The 23,627-nt window shown below is 52.2% G+C and overlaps 10 protein-coding genes across 10 annotated transcripts; 5 read left to right on the top strand and 5 right to left on the bottom strand.

Moving 5' to 3' along the window:
- Positions 1-217: 217 nt before the first annotated feature.
- On the bottom strand, positions 218-2,502 carry BO83DRAFT_438560 (ADP-ribosylation factor GTPase-activating protein). The gene is made up of 6 exons (XM_025536100.1): positions 2,310-2,502; positions 2,080-2,215; positions 1,837-2,020; positions 1,080-1,777; positions 705-1,022; positions 218-652 (listed from the first exon to the last, which is right to left on the bottom strand). The coding sequence occupies exons 1-6, from the start codon at positions 2,373-2,375 to the stop codon at positions 624-626; spliced, it is 1,431 nt and encodes a 476-aa protein (XP_025386720.1). The 5' UTR covers positions 2,376-2,502; the 3' UTR covers positions 218-623.
- A 400-nt stretch (positions 2,503-2,902) lies between these two features.
- tim21 lies at positions 2,903-4,290 on the top strand. The gene is made up of 5 exons (XM_025531555.1): positions 2,903-3,441; positions 3,520-3,704; positions 3,781-3,835; positions 3,903-4,002; positions 4,059-4,290. The coding sequence occupies exons 1-5, from the start codon at positions 3,115-3,117 to the stop codon at positions 4,142-4,144; spliced, it is 753 nt and encodes a 250-aa protein (XP_025386719.1). The 5' UTR covers positions 2,903-3,114; the 3' UTR covers positions 4,145-4,290.
- A 44-nt stretch (positions 4,291-4,334) lies between these two features.
- On the bottom strand, positions 4,335-6,162 carry BO83DRAFT_438558 (mandelate racemase/muconate lactonizing enzyme family protein). The gene is made up of 4 exons (XM_025536099.1): positions 5,914-6,162; positions 5,746-5,850; positions 5,088-5,693; positions 4,335-5,014 (listed from the first exon to the last, which is right to left on the bottom strand). The coding sequence occupies exons 1-4, from the start codon at positions 5,956-5,958 to the stop codon at positions 4,412-4,414; spliced, it is 1,359 nt and encodes a 452-aa protein (XP_025386718.1). The 5' UTR covers positions 5,959-6,162; the 3' UTR covers positions 4,335-4,411.
- Positions 6,163-6,477: 315 nt separating this feature from the next.
- Positions 6,478-9,309, bottom strand: BO83DRAFT_340757 (uncharacterized protein). Its single transcript, XM_025528601.1, has 5 exons — positions 9,120-9,309; positions 8,982-9,044; positions 8,332-8,927; positions 6,762-8,285; positions 6,478-6,686 (listed from the first exon to the last, which is right to left on the bottom strand). The coding sequence occupies exons 1-5, from the start codon at positions 9,136-9,138 to the stop codon at positions 6,594-6,596; spliced, it is 2,295 nt and encodes a 764-aa protein (XP_025386717.1). The 5' UTR covers positions 9,139-9,309; the 3' UTR covers positions 6,478-6,593.
- Positions 9,310-10,838: 1,529 nt separating this feature from the next.
- BO83DRAFT_438556 (glucose-6-phosphate isomerase) lies at positions 10,839-12,965 on the top strand. The gene is made up of 3 exons (XM_025536098.1): positions 10,839-10,985; positions 11,086-11,604; positions 11,663-12,965. The coding sequence occupies exons 2-3, from the start codon at positions 11,105-11,107 to the stop codon at positions 12,822-12,824; spliced, it is 1,662 nt and encodes a 553-aa protein (XP_025386716.1). The 5' UTR covers positions 10,839-10,985; positions 11,086-11,104; the 3' UTR covers positions 12,825-12,965.
- Positions 12,966-13,138: 173 nt separating this feature from the next.
- On the top strand, positions 13,139-14,154 carry BO83DRAFT_438555 (uncharacterized protein; the record flags this gene model as incomplete). The annotated part of the gene is made up of 4 exons (XM_025536097.1): positions 13,139-13,407; positions 13,492-13,507; positions 13,577-14,062; positions 14,137-14,154. The coding sequence occupies exons 1-4, from the start codon at positions 13,232-13,234 to the stop codon at positions 14,152-14,154; spliced, it is 696 nt and encodes a 231-aa protein (XP_025386715.1). The 5' UTR covers positions 13,139-13,231.
- Positions 14,155-14,528: 374 nt separating this feature from the next.
- BO83DRAFT_379628 (mitochondrial 37S ribosomal protein bS21m) lies at positions 14,529-15,602 on the bottom strand. Its single transcript, XM_025531554.1, has one exon. It carries the CDS (start codon positions 15,472-15,474, stop codon positions 14,779-14,781), a length of 696 nt encoding a protein of 231 aa, XP_025386714.1. The 5' UTR covers positions 15,475-15,602; the 3' UTR covers positions 14,529-14,778.
- Positions 15,603-15,734: 132 nt separating this feature from the next.
- Positions 15,735-16,508, top strand: BO83DRAFT_340752 (phosphatase YCH1). Its single transcript, XM_025528600.1, has 2 exons — positions 15,735-15,981; positions 16,037-16,508. The coding sequence occupies exons 1-2, from the start codon at positions 15,867-15,869 to the stop codon at positions 16,345-16,347; spliced, it is 426 nt and encodes a 141-aa protein (XP_025386713.1). The 5' UTR covers positions 15,735-15,866; the 3' UTR covers positions 16,348-16,508.
- A 70-nt stretch (positions 16,509-16,578) lies between these two features.
- Positions 16,579-19,940, bottom strand: BO83DRAFT_363689 (DUF185-domain-containing protein; the record flags this gene model as incomplete). Its single annotated transcript, XM_025529586.1, has 9 exons — positions 19,760-19,940; positions 19,558-19,697; positions 19,092-19,484; positions 18,802-19,045; positions 18,554-18,557; positions 18,115-18,271; positions 17,793-18,062; positions 17,529-17,730; positions 16,579-17,471 (listed from the first exon to the last, which is right to left on the bottom strand). Exons 1-9 carry the CDS (start codon positions 19,806-19,808, stop codon positions 16,579-16,581), a joined length of 2,352 nt encoding a protein of 783 aa, XP_025386712.1. The 5' UTR covers positions 19,809-19,940.
- A 2,027-nt stretch (positions 19,941-21,967) lies between these two features.
- BO83DRAFT_390122 (uncharacterized protein) lies at positions 21,968-22,873 on the top strand (the record flags this gene model as incomplete). Its single annotated transcript, XM_025532844.1, has 4 exons — positions 21,968-21,974; positions 21,998-22,079; positions 22,189-22,225; positions 22,295-22,873. The coding sequence occupies 4 exons, from the start codon at positions 21,968-21,970 to the stop codon at positions 22,871-22,873; spliced, it is 705 nt and encodes a 234-aa protein (XP_025386711.1).
- Between the last annotated feature and the right edge of the window lie 754 nt (positions 22,874-23,627).

Here is a 23,627-nt window from a genome sequence, read left to right as displayed (position 1 = left end):
GATTGGTGAGGATTAAGAATGAAGGTGTTTAGGGTGTGCAGTAAGTATGGATATTAGGGTTATGAGGCGGAGAAGAGGGAGGAGGACTGGTGGGCATCTGTCTTCGTGATGAAGAGATTATATATGGTAGATGGAAGGGGAGGCTAGGGAAGGAGCGCCTGTGCTGTGTACCGCAGAAGGTTGTTGACATAAACAACATACTTGTTGCGTGCATGTTGAAGCAATGGAGTTGGCTTTTCATTCACTAATTCAGTTCTAGACTCGTAACCTACTAAGTTCAACGATGAATATACAAGGATTCAAAGCAGCCAAACATGTTCAGTGGAAGGCAATTAATGATTTCAACTAACGCAGAAGAGCAGCATAGGTGCCAGCGAGACCGACCTGGTCCGTTGATTCAGTAAATGGGAACCTGGCGCACCCAGCTAGTCTCAGCAAATAGAGAGCACTGCGCCAGCCATGTTGTCGAAAAGCTCTGTTGATGAGGGTACTAATCAGGGGAATAGAAGACGGAGACAGAAACGCCATAGATGAAGGAGATCGAGGAGAAAGCTGGCTAACAAGGGTCAGGATAAGCCGGAGGTAAGAATTGAAAGATTATCAGTGAGTTGTCGCGCACATATCTAGCTGTTAAGGTAGCTGCGTATAGCGCCTATATATCCTGTGAGTAAGAGTCGGCGTGAAGACAATGGGGATAAACTGACCTTGCAGTTTAGTTGCGCCCTCTCCAACGAGCTGCGTCAGGTTCTCAAGGTCATCACCCGCGGTGATACCGAAGCGACGCACAAAGTCCTTGGCAGCATTTTCAAGATCACCGTAGGTATCATCGGCAGCGGGAAGATCATCCTCAGGACGTCCAAAGTAGGAGTTGCTCGAGATAGCCTGGGCGCCGTCGAATTGACGAAGGCGCTCCTTGGCCTCAGCCTGAGCATTGGGGTCGAAACGATCGCGTCCGAAGAATTCGTCGGAAGAGATACCCTTCTGGCTACCGAAGCGAGACTTGGCCTGCTTCAACTCCTCATCTGTAAACATCGTTAGTCGTCATCCTAACCACTATAAGAACTAGGCAAGTCGCATACCATCAGCTGCAGACCGAGGGGCAACAGCACCGAAGCCCGGCTTCTTCGGGGCAGCCGGCTTCACGCCGACAGTCTGTCCGAATCCGAGCCTTCCAATTCCCATGCCGAGACGCTCAACATCGCCCGAGTTGCGTTCTTGGGTGTTCCTGCTAGGGCTGATAGGAGTGGGCGAGGCGATCGCCGTGGCAGCGGTGGTGGTCGTCTTGGCCTTAGCATCAGCCTCAGCCTGCTCGGCTTCGGGGTCGTAGCCCAGCTTCTCAATGCGCTCAGCCTCCTCCTTGGCCTTTCTCTCAGCCTCATCGAAGTCGATAATTTCCGCGGCGCCGATCTTCTTAGCCCCCAGCTTAGGGGCCTTCTTGGCGCCCAACACGCTGCCCTTCTTGGCAGTGGTGGTAGAAGGGGTCTTACGGACAGCAGCGCTGGCCCGGATGGCGGTAGGGGCAGGGGAAGAGTTGTCCTTGTCGGAAGCGGACAGGGGCGACTTGGAGCGGGAACCGTTTGCGCCGGAGTTCAGGAAGGGCGAGCCAGTGCGGCTGACAACCGGAGGGGTACCGGTACGGGAAGGGGGGTTGCTGGGGCGCTTGATGGAGGGCTTGTCCCAGGAGGAGAAGAAGTCGTCATCCTCAGCGGCGGGGGTACTGGAGCCGTTGGACGGAGTGCCAGCGGGGATATCGGTAATCACAACCTCTCCGGGGTACCTATGCGTAACAAGAAGCATTAGAACTGGAAGATTTGCAGAGCACCCGGGACCACTAACTGTTGCGCATCCTGCGCAGCGCGTCTCTTCAGCTCCTCCTTGTACTTTACGGCGGCATTGCAGGTGTACTTGACTTTGACGTCCTTGCTGGCAAGAGCGGCAGAACCGCCGTGCGATTGGAAGTACTTGGTAGCGGACTCGTTACCGCCGACCTTCATGACCCGGAGCTGTTCCCATTGCCATTCTGCACGTATCACATTAGCATCGACGGACATGGAAGTCAGGAGATGCGATGAAGCATACGGTCGAGGTTGGTGGAGCGGACGAAGGAGATATGCACGCCCAGGTTACGGTGATTGGCCGAGCAGTCAAGGCACAGGTAGATACCGAAAGGCACAGACGACCATGTTGGGTTCTTGGAGCCGCAATCGAAGCAGATCTGTGGAGGTGAAAAAAAAAGCAAGAGTTAGAATGGCTGGTCGGAGTAATAGTAATAATAATAACTAAGTCTGGCGGGGAGGGGCACTGCGCGCCTTGTTTGCGGGCTTGAGTTTTAGCTTCTCAAAGATCTTCTGAGACTCCGTTTTGGAGGCACTCATGATGGGCGAATTGAATATGATAGAGAAGGACCCGAGGGAGAGGAAAAGGAACGGGCCAGCAGGCGGAATAGGATTATGACACAACGGAGAGGTCGGGGAGGAAGAGAGAGGGAGAGGGAGATCCGAAAAGGCGAAGCGGGAGAGACGAACGTGGTCGGATTGGGATTGGGAAGTGCCCCGTTTTGTGACCCTGCCAGATTTGCAGGATGATCCGGTAATTTTAAACTTCAGGTCTGAATTTCGGGGGGTGGCACGTCTAGAACAGCCGCTAGTGGCGAGGGATGTTCACAGCCATTATCATTGAGGACATGCTTATAAGGTGTTTTTTAGATTCCATCAGAATGATTTATCTCATCTAATCACTCTATTTACATATCATGTCAGACATAAATCCCCGAGCAACTTGGTCCTATTTCCAACAACAATAAATCCCGTCCTGGTCCCTGACCCTCCGTACTACAAATACACACACGGCCCCTACTACTCCATCCATACCCGAAACTTTGCAAACATCCGCGGCTGAAACACCGCCGGAAGTGGATTTACCACGTGACCCACTCCATTCCCCACACGCCCATCATCCACGGCTCTCTCTGCTAAAGTCCCATCCGACAAATAATTTCATGATACCAATATCCCGCGGTGAACAACAGCTGGATTTCGACGGGGACGACCTGTGGTATGACGGTCAACAACACCTAAATCAACCGGACCAACCAATACAACAACAACACCCACAATGCTCCCATCCACAGCGCCCTACCAACAACTACTACGACCTAGTAGTAACCGTGCCGCTTTGCGCCGGCTCCAACTCCAACACATCGGTCTTCTTCCCCGCAGCAGCACAACAACAACCACAACAACAACAGGAACAACAGCATCATCACTAGTCCTACGAAAATACGCCACGACACAAGGCGCCGCACCGAAACGACGAAACGTGACTGTTCTATCCGACGATGGACGCTACGAGTGGGGAGAATTAAGCGGGCGGGAAAAAGTCGCGAGGGCGACGCAGCAGTCGGTGAATTTCGTGGTGATTATTGCGGGGGCTGTGTTGACGGTTCGTTCAAGCTGAACAGTTAGTGTGTGGGAGTGATTGCTGATAGTATATGTGTGTGTGTGTGTGTCTTGCGATTAGGGCGGAGTCTTCTACCTTCTCTTCACGGAGGTCTTTTCCCCGAATAGCAAGACATGGCAGTTTGAGAAGGCGGTGGAGCGCATCAAGGATGATGCTCGGTGTACGGATCTCCTGGGTGATCGGAGGGAGATCAAGGCGTATGGGGAGAATACGTGGAGTAGGTGGGCGAGGAATAGGCCTATTGCGTATGTTGACTTCTATCTATTTTTACTGCCTCTCGGTAGGGAGGGGGGTTGTGGTGTGGTGCTAATGGGGATATAGGACATCCGTTTATCAGGATAGGCTGGGTCGCGAGCATTTGAAGATGAATTTTCATGTATGCGATGCTCTCTCTTTTATCCTTTGGGGGTGGTGTGGTATACTGATTGGTCGTTGTGATATAGGTCGAGGGTCCGCTTAATTCCGGAACTGTCTTTGTACACATGATGAAGCCGTTGAATGAGCATCACTGGGAGTATCAGCTTCTTGCTTTGGAAGTGCCGGGTATGTTTGGTTCATAGACTTTGATATTCTGGGAGGGTTGAACTGACTTGTATTAGGACATTCTCGGGTTGTGCTCGAAGAAGCGCGCGAGAAGCCTGGTGTTGGACAGGCGCTGAAGATCTTTGGTATCAAGTGGCGGTAGATGGGAAAGCACCATCTGGACTGGCATACGAAGGGACTGCAGTCATCCCGAATATGAATACTGTATTATATACATGAACTGTTTATGAGTGTAAAATATACTATTGGAGAACTGATCCCAGACAGGTCGATGCTAGCGACCTTATATCAATATACCTCATTTTATGTTGGCCAATGTAATGTATGCATGCATCTCATAATTCTAAACATCATATAAAAACAAAACTCATATCACATATATACAACACAAACCTTTTTTATCTCTCCATTATACTATCCGGGGTCCCTCCAAAATGGTCTTCGCCTCCTCCGACCTCCACCAACTCTTGCCCTCCTCACCAGGGAACGAAAACGCATCCATGCTCTCCGCCTTCATCTCAACACTATACCCGGGCTCCATGGGAGTGACATAGTATCCATCCTTGACGCTAGACGGGTGCACGAAGTGCTCGTGCAAGTGATCCACATACTCCAACACACTCTTCTTTCCACTAACCACCACGTAATCGATCGTGCTCAAGTGCTGCGTGTACTCAGGCAGACCGACACCACCGGAGTGGGGCACAATCGGCACGCCGAACTTGCGCGCGAGCAGCAAGATGGCCAGGACTTCGTTGACACCACCGACACGGCAGGCGTCGGCCTGCAGAACGGTCAGGGCTCCTGCCTGCAGGAGCTGCTTGAAGACAACGCGGTTCTGGCACATTTCACCGGTGGCGACACCGATGGGGCCGTAGGGGGTGTCTTGGAGGGCCTTCTTGATGGCGGCGTGGCCGAGGATGTCGTCGGGGGAGGTGGGCTCTTCGATGAACCAGGGCTTGAATTCGGCGAGTTGTTGCATCCAGGTGATGGCTTCGGGGACGGACCAGACCTGTTTTTTTTTTAACATGAGGTATTAGCATTGTGGATGATGGATGGGAATAGTGGAAAGGGCAGGTAGGTACCTGGTTGGCATCAACCATGAGGATGTTGCCCTTATCATAACCAATGGCTTCACGAGCAATAGCCAATCTCCTGCGGTCTTCCTCGACGTTTCCGCCAACCTTCAGCTTAAAGTGCTTGTATCCCTGCTCAACGCTCTCCTTGAGAAGGACCTTCAGCTTCTCCTCACCATATCCCAGCCATCCTGCGCTGGTAGTGTAAGCCGGTACAGCCTGGCTCTGCTCCGCCTCCTTGATACGGTCCTGCTTGCCAGACTCGACCTCCTTCAGGAGGGCAATGGCCTCCTCGGGTGTGATGGCATCCGTGATGTAGCGGAAGTCAATGCAGCGGACGAACTCCTCGGGAGTCATGTCCGCGACGATGCGCCAGACAGGCTTGTTCAGGGTCTTGGCCCACAGATCCCAGAGAGCGTTGACGACGGCACCAAGGGCCAGGTGAATGACACCCTTCTCGGGCCCAATCCAGCGCAGTTGGCTGTCGGAGACGAGGTAGCGCCAGGTCTTACCCCAGTCGGCGGTGAGTTCGTCGAGGTCTTTGCCGACGATGAGGGGAGCGAGGAGGGAGATGGCAGCGCAGACGATTTCGTTGCCGCGGCCGATGGTGAAGGTCTAGGGAATGTTAGTCAATGTTTCTGAGGTGGAAGTGGGATTATGTGCGTACCATGCCATGTCCGGTGTAGTCAGAGTCAGTGTAGATGATGCAGTAGGCGGAGGAGTAGTCGCCTGCGGCGTTCATAGCATCGGAGCCGGTCTTATCGAGGGAGGTCTGTCATTTGGTGAGTAGGTATGAAGATAGATTAGGTGACTGAGAAGATGTGCGCCGACTTACGGGAAACCTCACGTCCCTCGTGGTAAAACTTGTGATCTTAACCATGGTGACGACTGATTCTGATCAATTGAATTGAAAAGGAATTGGAGTTGGAAAGAGAAGTCTCTCCAGGTAATCGCAATCTAGTTGCAATGCGGGGCCGTCGGCAGGCACAATATAAGCTCCGGGCTGTCAACACAGGCTGTGACCACGCAAAGAAAGCAATTGGATGCTACAGAAGATAGCTGAAAGTAGCGAAAGACAATTGAGAAAACCAAATACAAAATTGAAGCGACCAGGAGTGTCACTGGGCTGGGGAAGTTACTTATACAAGGCGGGCAGACACCCCTCCCCCTCCACGCAGTGTGGGGAATTTCCCCTCATTGGCGGAGGAATTGCTCCAGCGCGTGGGTTGGGTTTCTCCGCCAGTCAGAGGCCAGCGCTGTCCGGCCAGAATAAATCCGCGTCTTAAATGTCTGCAGGGTTTCTACCGGCAGAATATGACTCGGTCATTTGCGCGATTTACATTAGGGTGATGCGGATGGGCTTTAGGTACAGAAGAAGATACAGGTTGCTCCTAAGAGCGGATATCAGATTCAAATCACTATCGCTGGCGTTAGGTACAGACAATCTTCGGAATGCATGGGTATATAGAGACAGCATCCGTGTGATGCTGAACCCCAACAGCAGATATACACCATTTATCCAGAAAGACCTCGCTTCTCGCTCTCCGAGAAGAAAATGATCATCCGCCACAGCTTGCGGACCAGCACCTCGGCTTCTTCGTCGAGTGCCTAAGTAGCAGAATTAGCATGATATCCAGACAGACAAGAAGAAACACATCAGTAGATTGCAAGATGTAAGCTTACCTCCTCCAATTGCTCCACCAGCTCTTGGGGATGACCATGCTTGCGAACATGTTCTTCCACCACATCCACAAGCATCTGCTCCTGAACACCCAAGTACTCCACGATCTTCTTCTCGACGAACGGCTTGAGTTGCTCGCTGACCACTGTTTCGTCCACAAACTCCCACTTGACCTCCCAGCCCCAGAGTCCCTCCTTGTCCGTCGGGATCTCGGCGGCCAGTTGCCGGGCTGCTTGTGCCCGTTCCTCGTCGGAGAGACCAGCCGCCTCGGCGGCACTGTCGAACTTGATCGGGATGAGAGGACGCCGAGCCGTGGCCTGAGGCTCTTCCTCGTCCTCCAGCAGGCCTTCCACCTCGGCCACCGTCCGACGGGATGTAGCAGCCTGGGCCTTTTGCGCAGCGGCCCCGAGGGAGAGCTTGAAGCGCTGAGGCTCCCGAGGGGCCTGGTTCCGAGTCTCCAGCTCTTCCGCCTGGCGCGCAAGGAAGTCGTCGGCCATACCGCGGGCCTGCTCCCGTTGTTGGACAGACCGGGCCCGTTCGCGTTCTTCCGCCGCACGATCTGCCTCGTCCATGCTGACCTCGCGAGCTCGGAATCCTGCCCGGCTACGTAGCCATGCACCCCGGTCGGCATAATAGTCCTCCACCTTGCGCGCGGCCTCGTTATCGTCGTTCCAGTCCCTGTACCGCTTGTCCATCTCCTCACGAACTTCCTGCATCTTAGCCTCCTCTTCCTTGTCTCTCTTCTTTTCGCGCTCCAGGGCGGCAGTTCGACTGCGTTCACGGTTCAGCCAGCGGCGCTCCTGGTCAAGGAACTGCTTCTCGAGTTCCGCTTCCTTTTTCTCCTGACGGCGACGCTCCAACTCCTCATCACTAGCGTCTGTTTCTTCTTCCTCGCGATCAAAGTGAACAGTAGTAGCCCCGTTTATAGAACCGCCATTGACAAAAGACACACCCTTTTGGTAGTCCTTAGGAATCTGCACGCCAAAGCCCTTAGGGCCAGAAGGCGCCGTAGACACGCTGCGATCCCGAGGACCCAGTGGGACTCCATTGGCACCAGCCGCAGGGCCACTCGGAGCGGAAGGCGGGGGCGATGCCAGTCGGTTGAATCGCGTGCCTGCATTGCGTGCTCTCTCCATGGACTCGATCTCTTCCTCCCTCTTCAAACGCTCAATATCCCGACGGTTACTGCGCTCACGGAAGGCGGCGATCTCTTTGGCGACTGTCTCTCTCATCTCGGGAGGAATATCGGAAAGTTCGTCTTCCACTGTGATAGGAATGGTGACAACCTCCGCTCCCGTACCATCGGTCTGACCTTCTGAGTCCTTCATGGCCGTGTCTCCTTCGCGGTCGATTGCCGAAACATCTTCCTTCTGAGTAGGGGATGTAGGATGGCACAAGTCAGAGAGGACGTTCGCGAGGGTACTGCGTGCAGCATCTAAGCGCGCCTGGCGCTCAGCAGGGTCCTGATCGCCTCTGGTGGCTTCGTACTGCTCCAGGTAACTCAAGGAGCTTTCATCGACGACAACCTGCACCCGATTAGCTCCGTAGTTCTCAGATTTGGACCTAACATACCAGTAGTGTGCTCTTCTCCACCTCACGCTCTTCCTTGTCATCTCCCTCGGACGGTGTCTGTCTCTTCACAGGCACTTGCACGTCCTTTAGCACTTCCACCGCGGTCCCTAGACTTTCGGGGTCCTCGTACTCTGCGAAACCGAATTTGCATGGCTTTTCGTCCGCATCCGTAGCGCGGATCCAGCGCCTGAGATTGCCCGCCGAACGGAGAATCTTCTCCACACCCTCGTCACCACCAACGCCCTCAGTAATTCCACCAACGAAGAGAGTCCGCACAATTTCCTCGCGGGTAGGGGGCTGCAGTTGCATCATCGCATCCCGAACGTTCTGACGCTGGGATTCCAGACTGGTGGAACCCAGACCTGCCCGTCTTCCCGGGGCCTCGCTACCGCGTTCTTTGCTCGTATCTGGAGTGGCAGATTTCGGTCCGGACGTACCAAGGCGAATGACGGGGGCAGAGAAGTTGATGTTGGGCATGTTCGGAGGAGGTTGGAAGTTGGGAGGGAAGCCTGCCGGACGACCAGGCTGTTGGGCGTTTGCAGGCTGCATCCCAGGGGGAGGAGTGGTTCCGGGGGCTACCATACCGGGAGGAGGAGCTACAAAGTCAGTAACAAATAACAGACGGGGTATTGAAGAAATGGTAGACTCACCCATGCCCGGGGGCGCACCAGGATAGGCGCCGAAGTCTGGAGGCCTGCCATAGAGACCAGGAGCTAAGAAAGTTAGAATAAGTTCGTTAAGTTCGTAGGAACACGCAGCGATGCTATCCAATGAGGTGGGAGACGTACGCTGGTAAGGATTGTACATTGCGACGAAATCGCAGCTTCAATAGCGATTGATCAGAGACGTCCCCCGGTACCGGAAAAATCTGAATAGTCGTGGAGTGAGAGAAAGTGGGGTAATATCGAGAGTTCAATCAGTTCGGAGTAGAGATTCGCCCGTACAAGGAAGCGTAATCCTCGTCTGATCGGCGGGGAAGAGACGTTTGAGCAGATGAAGAAGATCGCGAGCTACGGCGGAATCGCAGTTCGAGAAGAACCAGGTGGCCCGTGCGGATTTATCTTGGCAGCCCAGCAGTGCTTCCGCTCTCGCCTTATTCGTGTTGTTCTATCATCCAACAATCATTGTAAACAGTAAACTATACTAATATGCAATGAAATAACAGCTGAATTTTTTTTTCTGCTAATCTGAAATCCGCCCTACATTCGATTGCTCTGCGCGAGAGGTTCAACGTGCTAGGCCTCAGCACTTCAAGTTGCTTCTGCCAGAATAAATTAATAGACTTACTTTTTAGAAACTAAAATTTCAGATCTACATTATTATGATACTGGCTGTTTCAAATCATTGCCCTCAGGAAGATCAACACATAGATTCGGCAGAGCCTCACTAGTAGCCAGTGTCAAAAACTCCCGTGCCAGTATCCTAGGGCAGGGGTGCTACTTGATATCGGCAACTAGGTCAAGCAGCCACTCTATGCCGCAATTAGTAATGGTTCGTAAGACGCTGCAGCAATTGTTAATGAAGGAAAGAGCTAGTTCTTCGACAGACAGAGCCTCTCTAAGAATATGCAGCATCGAATAGTCAACTGTATATGAATAGCTCTGGGGGTCACCAGCTTCGAAGTTGTTCAATATGACCATTGAATATAATTTCTTAGTGGGAGGATCATACAGCAGTACCATCAGTGACATTTCCCTGTTAACGGCCTCGCTCGGATCCAGACGGAATACTTGTCATTGGGTTGCACTTTACCTAGTGGAATCGGCCACATCCAGATTCCACTGGTCGTTGAACATCAGAAGAACGATAGGGAAGAAGTGAGCTATGATTACGATGAGGCAATAGTCAATTGAATCCAGGGGTAAACCATAAGGGGTAGAATGGAGACATCGGTAAAGGCACAGCAGTGCACAGTAAACGCAACCGGCTAAAAGGGAAAGAAAGTATGGAACGATCTCGACCGAAGCTCCCGAGCCTTCGATAGACGATCTGGAAGGCAGGACGTGGGGGTAACAATTCCACGGCGAGCTTTTTCCGAGGGACTGACAGGAACATACCTCTGTAGCTATTACTGTTTCTATTATTGGGGCGTGGTCTTGGGTCTTGATAACGCAGGATGGGACTGAGTGCCCGGTGTGACCTTGAAACCGGCTATTACTGTGATTCATCCTGGGTAGAATGGCCAGGACTGTCTTAGTGGAGCCCGGTCAATCTGGATGATGAAGCTTCCCATGACGATGCGGCCGGAGAAACAGACACCAAATCGATGGAGATAACTGCTGTGAGTGTAAAAGTCTAGAATAAAGTGATGACAAACAGGATCAACGCAAGACAATTGTTTAGCAACGGGAAACAAACGTTCAGCTGACCGGCAGAGGTTTCTGGCAAGGACAAATGGGAAAGGCGCACCACCGGGGGAATGAAGCTGCGTCAGTTTGCTGGTTGTGGTGGATGCCCCACGGCAGCCCCTCCTACGGACCCCAACACGCCGGTTGACGACATACCTTGTCTTGTTGCTCTCCTCTCCCCTCCGCGACTCCCGCCTTCTAAACTACTATTCTTCTTCTCCTTCAATTCTTCCCTGCTACCCCTCCTCCCTTTTCCCTGCCTTCTTCCTCCTTCCTTCAAGTTTCATCTGTTTTTAAAGTAAAAAGGTAAGCATCTGTCCTGTTCCAGCTCCATCCCAGCTTCGTCTGCATCAATCCCCCTCTGTTTGTGCCCCGCGCTAACACTTTCCCCCGTCGTCGGTCAAAGCTCTATACCATCCACCACAATGCCCAGCTTCTCGCAGGCCACCGAGCTCTCCGCCTGGAAGGAGCTCCAGGAGCACCACAACTCCGTCGGACGTAACATCGTCCTCAAGGAGTGCTTCCAGAAGGACCCCCAGCGCTTCGAGAAGTTCAGCCGCACCTTCAACAACACCGTCGACAACTCCGAGGTCCTCTTCGACTTCTCCAAGAACTTCCTCACCGAGGAGACCCTGGCTCTGCTGGTTAAGCTGGCCAAGGAAGCCAATGTCGAGGAGCTCCGTGATGCCATGTTCAAGGGTGAACACATCAACTTCACCGAAGACCGTGCCGTCTACCACGCTGCGCTGCGCAATGTCTCCAACGAGCCCATGCAGGTCAACGGAAAGAGCGTCGTTGAGGATGTCAACGCCGTTCTCGAGCACATGAAGGAGTTCACTGAGCAGGTGCGCAGTGGTGAGTGGAAGGGTTACACTGGCAAGAAGATCGACACCGTCATCAACATCGGTATTGGTGGTTCCGACCTGTAAGTCAGCCCAATTGAAGTGATGACATGAAAAACCCGTTGCTAACATCACAACTAGTGGTCCTGTCATGGTGACCGAAGCTCTGAAGCCCTACGGTGCCCCCGACATGAAGCTGCACTTTGTCTCCAACATTGACGGCACCCACATCGCCGAGGCCCTCAAGAACTCCAACCCCGAGACCACTCTCTTCCTGATCGCTTCCAAGACCTTCACTACCGCAGAGACCACCACCAACGCCAACACGGCGAAGAAGTGGTTCCTCGAGACCGCCAAGGAGGACTCTCACATTGCCAAGCACTTCGTGGCCCTGTCCACCAACGAGGAGGAGGTCACCAAGTTCGGCATTGACAAGAAGAACATGTTCGGTTTCGAGTCTTGGGTGGGTGGTCGCTACTCCGTCTGGAGCGCCATCGGTCTATCCGTCGCTCTGTACATCGGCTACGACAACTTCCACCAGTTCTTGGCCGGTGCTCACGCCATGGACAAGCACTTCCGCGAGGCTCCTCTGGAGCAGAACATCCCCGTTCTCGGTGGTCTGCTGAGCGTGTGGTACAGCGACTTCTTCGGCGCCCAGACCCACCTGGTGGCCCCCTTCGACCAGTACCTGCACCGTTTCCCTGCCTACCTGCAGCAGCTCTCCATGGAGAGTAACGGCAAGGCCATCACCCGCACCGGCGAGTACGTCAAGTACACCACCGGCCCTATCCTCTTCGGTGAGCCCGCTACCAACGCCCAGCACAGCTTCTTCCAGCTGTTGCACCAGGGCACCAAGCTCATCCCCTCCGACTTCATCATGGCCGCCGAGTCGCACAACCCCGTTGAGGGCGGCAAGCACCAGCGCATGCTGGCTTCCAACTTCCTGGCCCAGTCCGAGGCCCTGATGGTCGGAAAGACCCCTGAGCAGGTTAAGGCCGAGGGTGCCCCTGAGAACCTGGTCTCTCACAAGACCTTCCTGGGCAACCGCCCGACGACCTCCATCCTGGCCCAGAAGATCACCCCCTCCACTCTGGGAGCTCTGATCACCTACTACGAGCACCTCACCTTCACCGAGGGTGCCATCTGGAACATCAACTCCTTCGACCAGTGGGGTGTGGAGCTGGGCAAGGTGCTTGCCAAGAAGATCCAGAAGGAGCTCGAGACCGCGGACGCTGGCTCGGACCACGATGCGTCGACCAGCGGTCTGCTGCTTGCCTTCAAGAAGAAGGCCAACCTGGCGTAAATTTTTGGATACGAAAAGGGATTGAAATAGCAAAAGGAGTACATAGTCATTTTGATGAAGCCACGAGTGTCATCCTTTAATTATGAGTTAGCAATGAAACTGTTGGACAGTGCAGTACTTGCAGCTGAACTGTAGACAATTAAGTCGCATGAATCCTGGAAATATACCAAGGAATAACCAGTAGCATTGAATTGACGAGCCTCCCAACGTAGCAAGTTGCAACATGCCGTCCAAATAGACTCAAGTCGGTAAGCAGAAAAGGGTCCGTCTCCTTACCGCGGCTCCGACCACGCCGCTTCTCCTGACCATCAAAACCCGCCTTCTACCTCGCCAGCGCGCGAAATTCCCCATTGCGCTGGCCGGCGAGAGCTCCGAATCAATAATTCATTCTCTCCTATTTATTCATAATGCCCGTTCCTGAAAGGGCACCCCTCCATCGGATCTATCACTATGGACTATTGAGTCTCCTCTTCCTCCACACATCCACCGCAGCGGGGAGAAGCAGCAGTGAGCAACGCGCAACAGCAAACCCCGGCTACAGTTATGGCCAAGCGGTGCCAGTAACATGTCTGAACCGGACGATGTACGTTCCATAATCCCCTATATATATATCCACTCAATAATCCATCCAATTCAACGACGTACTAACATAATTGGTGGTAAACAGTGACTCCGGCGAACACGTACGCCACCCACAGTAACCCCCAAAACCCCAACACAACTAACATAGAGGAATTAAAAAAAATATATAGATAACCGACCCCCTGGGCAACCTCCAATACATCCCCTTCCCAACATGCAACGAGACCTCCCAACCGCTATCCCTCCACTACGGCGTCGCCGAACAGACCCTAACATGCACCATCGCCTCCCTCCCCGATGAACTCTACCATTTACTAGAGTACTACGTCCACTCGGACGTGCCCATGACATGTCGCGTGCCCACCGCGCCGCTTCTCGCTGCCTCCCCTTCCTCTCCAGACATCGACATCATCGATGATGTCTCCACCGGTGAACAAGCCTACACGCCCATCACCTTCGCTATCCAGGGCACATTGCAACTAAGCCATCTGCATATATGGACGGATATGAATGTCCTGGTGCATAACATGGCCAGTACGGAGAAGAAGAAGCGTAAGGATCCTGGGTATGTGGTTGCGGGCACGGCGTACAGTGTGCCCGAGTTTGATAATCGGGGGGCGAGGGAGCCGTGGACGGAGGGTCATGGGACGAAGGTTGTGAGGGGCGAGCCTTTGACGTTTCGGTTTAGTGTTAAGTGGGTGGAGGGGGGGAGGGGGATTGGGTGGCCTAGTGGTGGGGCTGGGTATGAGGAGGAGGAGGGGGGGAGTTGTGGTGGGGGTGGTTTTCGAGGGTCGTGTTTTTTGGGATGGCGGCGGTGGTTGGGGCTGTGTTGGCGGTTTATTGGGAGAGGGTTTATGGGAGGGGACGGGGTAGGGGAGAGGGTATTTTGGGGGTTACTGGTGGTGCTGGGAGGAAGGGGTTTGGTGGGAATGGGGTTAGGATGAATGGATATGGAGGGTATTCGCCTGCAACTGTTGCTGTGGGTGGTGGTGGTGGTGGTAGTGTAGGAGGGGGAGGAGGATATGGTGGGTATGGGTATGGAGGGTATGTGAGTGGGAAAAGGGATTGATGTGTATATTGGATTGACTGATTGATTGAACGTATGATTGATGCGGATGATGATAGATGGAGATGCAAACAAAAGATGTATGCAGATGCAGATGCAGATATACTACCAGTATAGTATCTCATGTAGATTCAACAGACATAGCAAACAAATGAAACACAACAGACAAAAAAAAATACACATAGTATAATACACAAAGGATAACCCATTTTCCTCTAATAATAACCCACCACATACCATCCTGTTCATCTATACACACACACCCCCAACCATCCATCCCCCTCCGGAGGATTGATTTGAAAAAACCTACCACCCCTGCCCTCTAATCTTCTGAATCCTCTTAACCGTCGCCTGAAACGAAAACTTGAACAGCTTCCTCCACCTCTGCATCCTCAACTGCTTCCTCACCATACCCTTCCGCACATGATACTTCTGCTTCATCAACGACTGCTTCATCTTATTCTGACCGATAACCGTGCTCAGCGACCTCAACGCCGCAGGCAAATCCATCCCGCGCTCCGGCTCAACCGTCACCTGTCTTCCCAGCGTCGGGCCCAGCTTCAGATCGATCTTGCGCAGGGATGTAGCCGTCCGCAGGCCGTCTGTCTCGGCGGAGAGACCTACCGCGCGCGAGAGGGAAAGGCTGTCGTTGAAGGCGCGGGTGGTGCTGCCGGGCGTAGCTGCCGCATTGCTGCCGGGTGTGGGAGTGGTGGTGGTGTTGGTGTTGTTGAAGTTGAGCTTGTTGAGGATTTGGTCGAAGTCGGTGGGTTTTTGGGACGTTGATGGGAATGAGGAGGGTTGTTGTGTTTGGCGGGTCGGGGGTTGTGTAGTTGTGGTATTCTTGTTGGATGGAGAGGAAGAAGAAGAGGAGGAGGAGGATTCAGAAGAGAAGCGTAGGCCAATACGTGCTGGGAGGAGCTGTTGCTGCTGCTGCTGGCTCTTGTAGAGGGTCGTGGTTGGCTTCGCCCGGAGGAGGCTGCGGGATAGGGCGCGCATGTCCATGGTGATAGTGGGTTAAGGATACGACGGATCCTAGTCAATTGGTAGCTGGAGAGGTGTATTTCCCAGAATAACACCGTCCTATCCTGGCTTGAATGTTGTGGTGGAGGCGGACAGGCGGTCGAGGGAATTATTATTGTTGGATATGGGATAAATCTCGCCCGTTGCGGTTGCGCGGATCGGAAATTGCGGGCCACGTGACTGCGTGGTTGATTCCGCCGGGACTCCGCTACATACTCCAGTATACTTAACGTTGGACTAAACATTTGATAACTAGTCAAGGACCGTATAGTCTGACTACGTGTGGTTCTGCAGAAGCAGAACATAGAGCACCCCGCTCTCTCCCTCTCACATCAGTATATCTTCCCCCGCCAGTCCGAAAATTCACACCAAAAATGTCCTCCATAACCATCGCAACCCTCCCCCGCATCAGCCGCGACGCCCTCTCAGCCCTCCTCCTCTCGACTTCCACGCCTAGCAAACTCGCCATTATCGACGTGCGTGACTCTGGTATGTGTAACTAATCTCCTCCACTTCTTATCCACTATTCTAATAAGATTTTTAGATCACGTCGGCGGCCACATCACCACCTCCACCTGGGTCCCCAGCTCCTCACTAGACTACCGCCTCCCCGAACTCATCCGCACCCTGGCGGACAAAGAAAAGGTGGTCTTCCACTGCGCGTTGAGCCAGCAGCGCGGCCCGTCTGCTGCGCTGCGGTATGCTCGCGAGCGCGAGCGCGTCCTCGGCGAGGAGGAGAGTAAGAAGCAGGAGGTGTTTGTCCTCGAGGGTGGGTTCGTGCAGTGGCAGGAGAAGTATGGGCCTGATGAGAGGTTGACGCAGGCTTGGGTGGAGGACATTTGGAGGGAGTATTAGATTTTTATATTTCATTTATGGATAGGAGGTTGGGTTTGGAAGTATTGATTGGTTTGGTGGTGATACCCTTTTTATTTGTTCATTTATTTTCACTGGTGGGTTGGGTTGGGTAGATGGGTGAAGAATATGGGGTAGATGCATGGTTGGCGCATTAGAATAACAGTCATATATATGGTTTTTGGTTGATTGTCTACATGTCTATATTGTATTATACATGGGCAGTATCGACAGCTACATCACAAGTCCACCGCCGAATCCAATCGGCCGACGCTTGCCATCATTCTCGGGAACGATGGCCATCACCTTGTAGATCTTGCCCATACTGCCACCGCCCTTCTCAACCAGTCTCTTCCATCCTGTCTCCAGTGTCTTGCGCTTCTCTTCATCATCAACCTTCTTCAGAAGCTGCTGCATGCGCTCTTCGATGCCCATCGCCTGCAGGAAATCACCCTGCTCGACCGGCCCATGCACCTCCACGCCCTCACTAGCCTCGATCGCCGCCTCCGCCAACGCCGTGAAATCCACATCAGCACTGACGTCAACCTGTCCTGGCGACGACAGCGGCGGCACATTCTTGTGCTCCTGAATACCCCGCAGGGAGTTGATCGGAATGGTGTTGAGAGTGCCGTAGTCCATGATCAGGGCAGCACCGGAAGATGTGCGCTTCGCGGGAGCCGGCGCAGAAGCAGCAGCGCCCTTTGTAACTGTGCGGGGTGGTTCTGAGGCACCGCCAATGCGGCGCGCAAAGTCAGCTGCGTAGATACGACTCTCCGGGCTGACTTCGATGGTGGATCCCGGCTGGGATTTGAGGGCGCGGTAGCGCGGAGAGATCTCCGGGATAACTAGAGAGGATGGCGTCGATGCTTTGGCGAGGGTCAGCTTGAACTCGGGCTCGCCTTCAATGTTCTCCTCCACGGCTTTCGGGTTCAAGGTAACCAAGAGTTCGCGCCATTGGGGAGTGTTGGCTGGCTTCAAGGGCTGGTGTAGTTTTGCTGGGCCGGTGGGAGTCATGATTTCCTTCTGCTCAGGCTGGTTCTCCGGAGAGGGAGGGATGGATTCAAAGGCGTGGATGGGGAGGGCATCGAAGAATTCGTGGGCGAATATGAAGGGGGTCTTTTCTTCCTCTGTAGAGTAACCATCAGTAAGACGTCCACCCGCAGATATCAGTCATATTTCCATACCATGCGGCAACAATCGGATATCCTCCACCCAAACGATGGGAACATCAAAGTACTTGCATGTACTCTTGTGTCCGATATCCGTCTCCTCCATGACTGCATCCCCGCACAGCAATTTCTTCTGCACTTCCCGCAGCGTAGCGCTAGCTTCGACCAGATATATCGCCTCTATACTCGACGAGAACATCTTGAAGTTGCGGAATGTCTAGCTCCGTCCGTGTCAGCAATTGTAAGACGCCGCAAGGACTGGACATCTGGACAACTCACACGCAACATGTCATCCATTAATGTGCCCTTCCCCGGTCCAACTTCCATCAATTGCACTCCGCTGCGCTTCCGTCCCTGCGCCATCCATTCCGCAATTGTCCAGATCCCCACCAGTTCTCCGAAGACCTGCGATATCTCGGGAGAGGTGACGAAATCACCTTTCTTGCCGAATACTTCGCCGTGGCCTTCTGGTCGCGTTGTGTAGTAGCCTCCTTCGGGATTTGTGAGGACCTGGCGCATAAAGGCGGCAATGGGAACGGGTCCGGTTACCTGGCGGAGGGCTGGTTAGATTTGCTCAATGAGAATTGAATCGATGTCGTACTTTGATCGCATTGGCAAGAGTCTGCGCTAGCGGTGTCGACCATTTTCTTGTTTCAGATGTAGATGTGGAAGATGCGGGTGTAGTTGAGGACCATCGTTGCGATTTGAGGCAGAGGGTCTGGTTGGGATGTTTTCTGAGGAGCTGCCTCACGGCGCGCCTCGTTGCGTGGTTCATCTCGATGTTTTTCGATTGAAGGGTAGCGAGTTAATTCATTAGTCTAATTGATATGGTATTGTTAAGGAGACCCTAATTTGAGGGGTTCTGGATCAACATCCAGCAACTAATCCTGTGAAGCTCTCCAACTTCTCCGCAAAACTTCCGCACACGTGATTCCGTTCTTATCATATCAGCTGCCGATAATCCGCTCTAGTCAGCTATTCCATCTATCTACGTCCAAAGGGTTTTCGTCCAGAATAATTGCTATTTCTTCATATCGTACAGGTCTTCATTCTAAGTAGCCAAGCAATTGCAGAACCATGTAATCCGAAAAGAAAAAAAAATCCATCCTGCCTGATCAGCAGAACAGCCTGTATCAAAGAACAGCGATTTTCAGACTGAACCACTCATGCCTGCATTACCGACGGCCCCGGTATCGCTGGTTCTGCTGAGGTGCATCGACCATCATCTCATCGCTATAGAGGCCTGTTTCTTGTGTATTCTGTGCTCCACCCCTTGCCTTCCGCCCACCCCGGTTTCTGCGATTGTTCCCCCTGGATGGGCCTTGGCCAGCCGGGTTCTGATCATTGAATCCCCACCGTCCGTCCTGGACAGCTGCATCGGCCAAGCGATGAGAACGGCGATCGCGGTCTGCTTGCTCGCGGAGGTCACTGAACGATTGGGAGTTCTGTACGGCGGGCTGGGCATTGGAGCGCTCGAACAGATCGGGGTTCTGAGGTTGCTTTAGGTGGAATGAGAGGATCCGACCGTCGGCCTAATCGATTAGAATAGATCCGTGATAGTTGCGACGACTGACTTACCCTCTGGTTGTGAAAGTTGGCAACGGCACCCTCTGCGGCCTGTCTCTCTGCAAATGTAATCTCCGCTGTGACAACAGGATGTTGCGCAGTGACCCAGCAGCGCAATATCGGGCCGGAAACAGGTTCCAGAGCTGATTGAATATCGGCCGCCGTAGTCCCTGGCGCGAAGTTGCTACCGACAACAACGAACGGCCCGGACCCTTTCCCCTTGATTGACAGTCCACCTCCATTTCGCACGTTAGCCTGGCCGCTCGCGGGATTGAGCGCAGAAAGAAGGCGGTTCTCATCAGGACGGCGCTTGTTCGATGGCCTTGCGTTCGGTCGGGCACCCTGTCGCGCGGGCGCTGGGATTGGAGGAGTGGTTTTGGCCGGTAGGGTAGCCGATGCGGAGCGCTGAATTGGGCGTTACATCGAATTAGTTATGCGACAAGAATGAGCAAGCTTGCAGAGGTCCTGATCTCCTCACCTTCGCTACTCCGATCCGACTTGCCAGGCTGCCTGGCTTCACATTCTGCGTCTTCCCTGCCGGTTTCGTGGGCGGGTTGGTCGATTTCTTCTTGCTCAGGAGCTTGTTTGCTAGTTCTTCGTTGCGTCTTCTCTTGCGATCTAGATCAAGCCTGTTAGTCTCAAGCCCTCTGCGTGGGTGAGTTGGGGAATGATGGTCATACCGGCTTGGATGATCGCATCGAAGGAAACGGTATCCTGGCTCGCGGCCATGGCGGTAGAGATTTGGGGACTGAAAGTGAGGGTTAAATGATAATAAGACTAGTAGAATCAATAATCTATGGGATCAATTGAGCTTCCTGTGTAACTCAGTTACCAATGATGAGAATCTGTCGGGATTGCTTGAACTGGTAACAGCAGGAGGAGCTGACAGAACGGAAGGAGATTGAGCTCCGCCATTAGCTCCGCTCCCGTCATCTCGCCCGCCGCAGACGCTGCTGAGTGAATATCACTACATAAGGTGAGGATATCCTACAAAAGCTCGAAGTCTGACTTTATTCTGAATCAGTTTAGATACCACGCCTAGCCTCATTCTGTCTTTTTCTCACATGTCCAAGATTTCTTATATCATCACACTCAATCGAAAGTTGTCCAAGCAGTACTCTTTGTAGGTGTGGGACGGTCTGGATGAGCTCCTTTTTGATGAGATAGCTTCAAAATTGTCATCTAACATAAGATAAGGTTCTTTCGATATTCGCTTTCTATTTGTCTTGCGAGGGTTTGTCGGGACTGCTCTAGCCGCTATCTTTCCCCCCTGCTGTTGCTGTTGTGCAAATATATTCAAGTCAAATTATACCATATCAAATAGTTGATCCTCTTACACTGCACCTGCTATAGGAGATGCTAGCTATGTAGGTGCTTCATCAATTGAAGTAAAGAATAAGCCCTGGATATCGTCAAATACGTCAAAGTCACGTAATCACTTGAAACCATAAGCAGTGTATGCTACAACGCAGGAAGGTCGTCACCGCAGCTAAACACAATTACATGAACAACGAAGGAGGAGACATCTACAAAGTTGTCAAAGTTAGAAAGAGTGCTGCATCTGATTGGTCAGCTACGTACGAGCCATCATAACCTCCTCTTTTTGTCTATGACTTGCCTCCTACATGTTTCTTCTTCTCATATGCACAGCCTCCCCGGAAGACTCGAAACAGGGCGTGTTTTGGTCCAATTACCCAGAATCTTCAGCGTCTATCCCTGCGAACTTTGTTATTCTGCAGAGACCTTGTCCAGTATCCGTATTTCTGGCATCTCACAATGTTGCAAGGCTTGTTTGCCTCGTCATTGCTGCTCGCGGCTGTGATGCATGTTGTCAGTGTTCCTCAGGAAGATCATTCTGCATTCGGCGTTGCTGTAGCCCTAAATAGCGCTGCTGTTGCTTTTTATCAGCCTTAAGCCTTTGTCATCCTTGCTGATAACTTAAGAAAGTCAATCCACGGAACTCTGGTACGGTCTTTCTCTTGATAGGGTTCAGCAACTTTGCTATTTTCTCTTTAGCGCTTGAACTAGTTCAAGACAGGGGACGGTGTATCTATATGAATCAGATCATATTGCTCCATGTATTTTGCTATGGTAGACTTACCTCTGTCGGACAATTCAGCATACTCGCCTACGGACAGGCTTGGGTCTGCTATGGCCCTTCTTCTCAATACGACGCTTTCCACCTCTCCACTGGGCATTTTCTACGGGCCCCCCTTCGGGCAAGGTAACGTTCACATGGACCTTGACGCCGCCTGGATTTAAGGGAAGCGTTATATGGGAGTGGGCCGCTTTCTTCTTGCCGGTTCTGGTGATAGTGGTGAATCTATGGAAAGACTCACTAGAATGAAGGAAGTGAGTGTCTGATTCAAGCCTTAAAATGAGTAAAGAAGACCTACATTATTATGGCAGTAGTCTTTCCCCAGGCGCTCAGAGCACTTGTGCGTAAAGTGCTCAGTAGCTGCCTTCATAGCGGAAGCGTTCTCTTCGTAATCGATGGCATTACTAGTCAGCCTAGCTTTAGCGTTGTGACTCCATTTAATGGCAATTCCATCGACGGTTCCCTCATAAAGATCAGCGGGGAGAACGTTAGTAAACGTCATTGCAAAAGCTGAGTACTCTTTGATGTTACAGATAGAATAGCAGCTTGATATAGGAAAGGAACGAAAGGAGGCTGGAGACCGAATGGAACAACATTCATTATGAATGAGATGAATAACTAGCCCGAGTTACCCCAGAGGTGAATGAATCACTTTATCCCATCGATTAGGTAGAAGAGCAGGTTCTGCAGCATTGTGAAATTGTGAGAAGAAGAGAAGGGGTCCCTTCTGATATAGGAGATACTCTAGATACAAGTGTTGTCTGACCATACAAACTAGGAGGATGCAATAATGTCAGGTACCTGCAATGCCACATTATAGCTAGAAAAGGTAAAGAGTTACTCCCTAATTGCGTTTCAACAGGTGAGCAGGTCTTTGATCCAAGCATCTACATCGACCTCTGGTTGCCGTGAAGTCGGGTGTTATAGTATAAGCAGTAGGGTACTCCGTATAGATGACATCTGAATTGGATACTTGTGTTTACTACTCGGTGATACTAATAATTGAAGTAGGTTATTCATACAGCATTCACTGTACTTCACTGTAAATGTACGTCAAGTGAAGTGCTCAGACTCCACTTTCAATGCTAAATATGAACTACACACTCGGCCATTGAAGATAACCATCCAATATATCGAGCTCTGGAAGCCTGGAGAGTTGGTGCGGCCCATACAGGTCCCTGAAACTCTGCGCACAGAAGATTTCTATCTCGCCGACTTCAGTCTGGCCATGAAGGTTGGCGATCCCGTGGCTCAACCCGGCGATCCACCTCTGTGTTTCTGCTCCCCGGAGCGTCTCCATGGAGAAGCCCCAAGCTTTGCCTGCGACATGTGGAGCTACATGGTCAACTTTGTTGAACTTTACCAAGGGGGACAACCATTCCATGATGGGTACATAGGCGGAGTATTGACGACTATTACCGCCCGTCTGGGCCCGCTACCAGAGCGATGGAAAGGATCGTACATATATGATGATTGCCTGGATTCCTGGTACGACCAAAATCGAACGCCTGATACGAATAACACCCTCGCATCAGAGCTTGCGCGCTATCGACTCGATGCCGACCCGGCTGAACGAGAACTTGTGCTCTCCATCATGCAGAAGGTATTCCTATACTCGCCCGAGGAGCGTCTGACTGCGACGCAGCTTCTGGTCGATCCTTTCTTCAAAGCTCTCATGACCCGGTATGGTTGTTGATACTGTGATATGGAGTTGTGACCTGATAGACCTTGCTCTTTATTCTCGTCTCAGGCCTAGTATACTGGGGATCTGAATTCAAGGGGATGGCGGTAGGCTTTGGCTTCTGCAAATGCTAAGAACAAGCCTTATCTTCTGGGGTATACTTAGCGCAGGAAAGGTGTAGGGAGAGGATGTGGCATGAATGAAGGCTGGTGTGCCAGTAGCACAGCTCCGTGATACTATTGATTGAATAGTAACAGACAGCTATCGGGAAGAAACACCTTAGTCTAGTTTATAGTACGACCCAAACAAGAAGCTTGTTTCGCCAGCACCACCTGAAGCCTCAGGCAGTCTGCAATATTCTTTGTTTAAGCTTAACTCTGATACAAGAGAAGCATCTATTACGAAACAGAAGTAGTAAGGGCTTGTTTGAGGAGCCAATCAAAGTATATCCCCGACACTTTGTTTGTACATTCACAGCCGAGATATTTCAGGAAACCGCCATGCAGGCAATACAGGCAGAGAAGCAGCCACTCAATTCAATGCCTGCCTTGTCCAACATTGCAAATGCATCCGGCATGATCCGTCTCGTATGTACTTTGGCATCGCCTGCTGCTGGTTATTTACCAACTGGGCACCCCACTGTCCAGATCATTCCCCCGCAAAGTATCTTTCTGTGCAACTTCTGTTCGGAGCTTCTGATTCACTGAGTCAATATCAGACACTTGAATAGCACAGCCATGAAGCCTGAGGGTTCAAGCAGTGGCCGAAG

This window comes from Aspergillus eucalypticola (genome assembly GCF_003184535.1).
Source record: "Aspergillus eucalypticola CBS 122712 chromosome Unknown BO83scaffold_17, whole genome shotgun sequence".
NCBI lineage: Eukaryota > Fungi > Ascomycota > Eurotiomycetes > Eurotiales > Aspergillaceae > Aspergillus > Aspergillus eucalypticola.
This window is presented reverse-complemented; position numbering and strand designations above follow the sequence as displayed.

Excerpts from the sequence above, each read along its gene's own strand:
- BO83DRAFT_340757 (XM_025528601.1), bottom strand. Across the intron at positions 8,286-8,331 it reads TGGAGAAGAGCACACTACTG|GTTGTCGTCGATGAAAGCTC; the intron begins GTATGTTAGGTC and ends AATCGGGTGCAG. Across the intron at positions 6,687-6,761 it reads TGGTGGAGCAATTGGAGGAG|GCACTCGACGAAGAAGCCGA; the intron begins GTAAGCTTACAT and ends TCTGCTACTTAG.
- tim21 (XM_025531555.1), top strand. The coding sequence starts at position 3,115 with ATGCTCCCATCCACAGCGCCCTACCAACAACTACTACGACCTAGTAGT. Across the intron at positions 3,705-3,780 it reads GCGAGGAATAGGCCTATTGC|GACATCCGTTTATCAGGATA; the intron begins GTATGTTGACTT and ends ATGGGGATATAG. Across the intron at positions 3,836-3,902 it reads ATTTGAAGATGAATTTTCAT|GTCGAGGGTCCGCTTAATTC; the intron begins GTATGCGATGCT and ends GTTGTGATATAG.
- BO83DRAFT_438560 (XM_025536100.1), bottom strand. The coding sequence starts at position 2,375 with ATGAGTGCCTCCAAAACGGAGTCTCAGAAGATCTTTGAGAAGCTAAAA. Across the intron at positions 1,778-1,836 it reads GCTGCGCAGGATGCGCAACA|GTACCCCGGAGAGGTTGTGA; the intron begins GTTAGTGGTCCC and ends TGTTACGCATAG. Across the intron at positions 653-704 it reads GGGCGCAACTAAACTGCAAG|GCGCTATACGCAGCTACCTT; the intron begins GTCAGTTTATCC and ends CAGGATATATAG.
- BO83DRAFT_340752 (XM_025528600.1), top strand. The coding sequence starts at position 15,867 with ATGTCCTCCATAACCATCGCAACCCTCCCCCGCATCAGCCGCGACGCC. Across the intron at positions 15,982-16,036 it reads TATCGACGTGCGTGACTCTG|ATCACGTCGGCGGCCACATC; the intron begins GTATGTGTAACT and ends TAAGATTTTTAG.
- BO83DRAFT_379628 (XM_025531554.1), bottom strand. The coding sequence starts at position 15,474 with ATGGACATGCGCGCCCTATCCCGCAGCCTCCTCCGGGCGAAGCCAACC.
- BO83DRAFT_438556 (XM_025536098.1), top strand. The coding sequence starts at position 11,105 with ATGCCCAGCTTCTCGCAGGCCACCGAGCTCTCCGCCTGGAAGGAGCTC. Across the intron at positions 11,605-11,662 it reads GGTATTGGTGGTTCCGACCT|TGGTCCTGTCATGGTGACCG; the intron begins GTAAGTCAGCCC and ends CATCACAACTAG.
- BO83DRAFT_438558 (XM_025536099.1), bottom strand. The coding sequence starts at position 5,958 with ATGGTTAAGATCACAAGTTTTACCACGAGGGACGTGAGGTTTCCC. Across the intron at positions 5,851-5,913 it reads CGAGGGACGTGAGGTTTCCC|ACCTCCCTCGATAAGACCGG; the intron begins GTAAGTCGGCGC and ends ACCAAATGACAG. Across the intron at positions 5,015-5,087 it reads TCATGGTTGATGCCAACCAG|GTCTGGTCCGTCCCCGAAGC; the intron begins GTACCTACCTGC and ends AAAAAAAAACAG.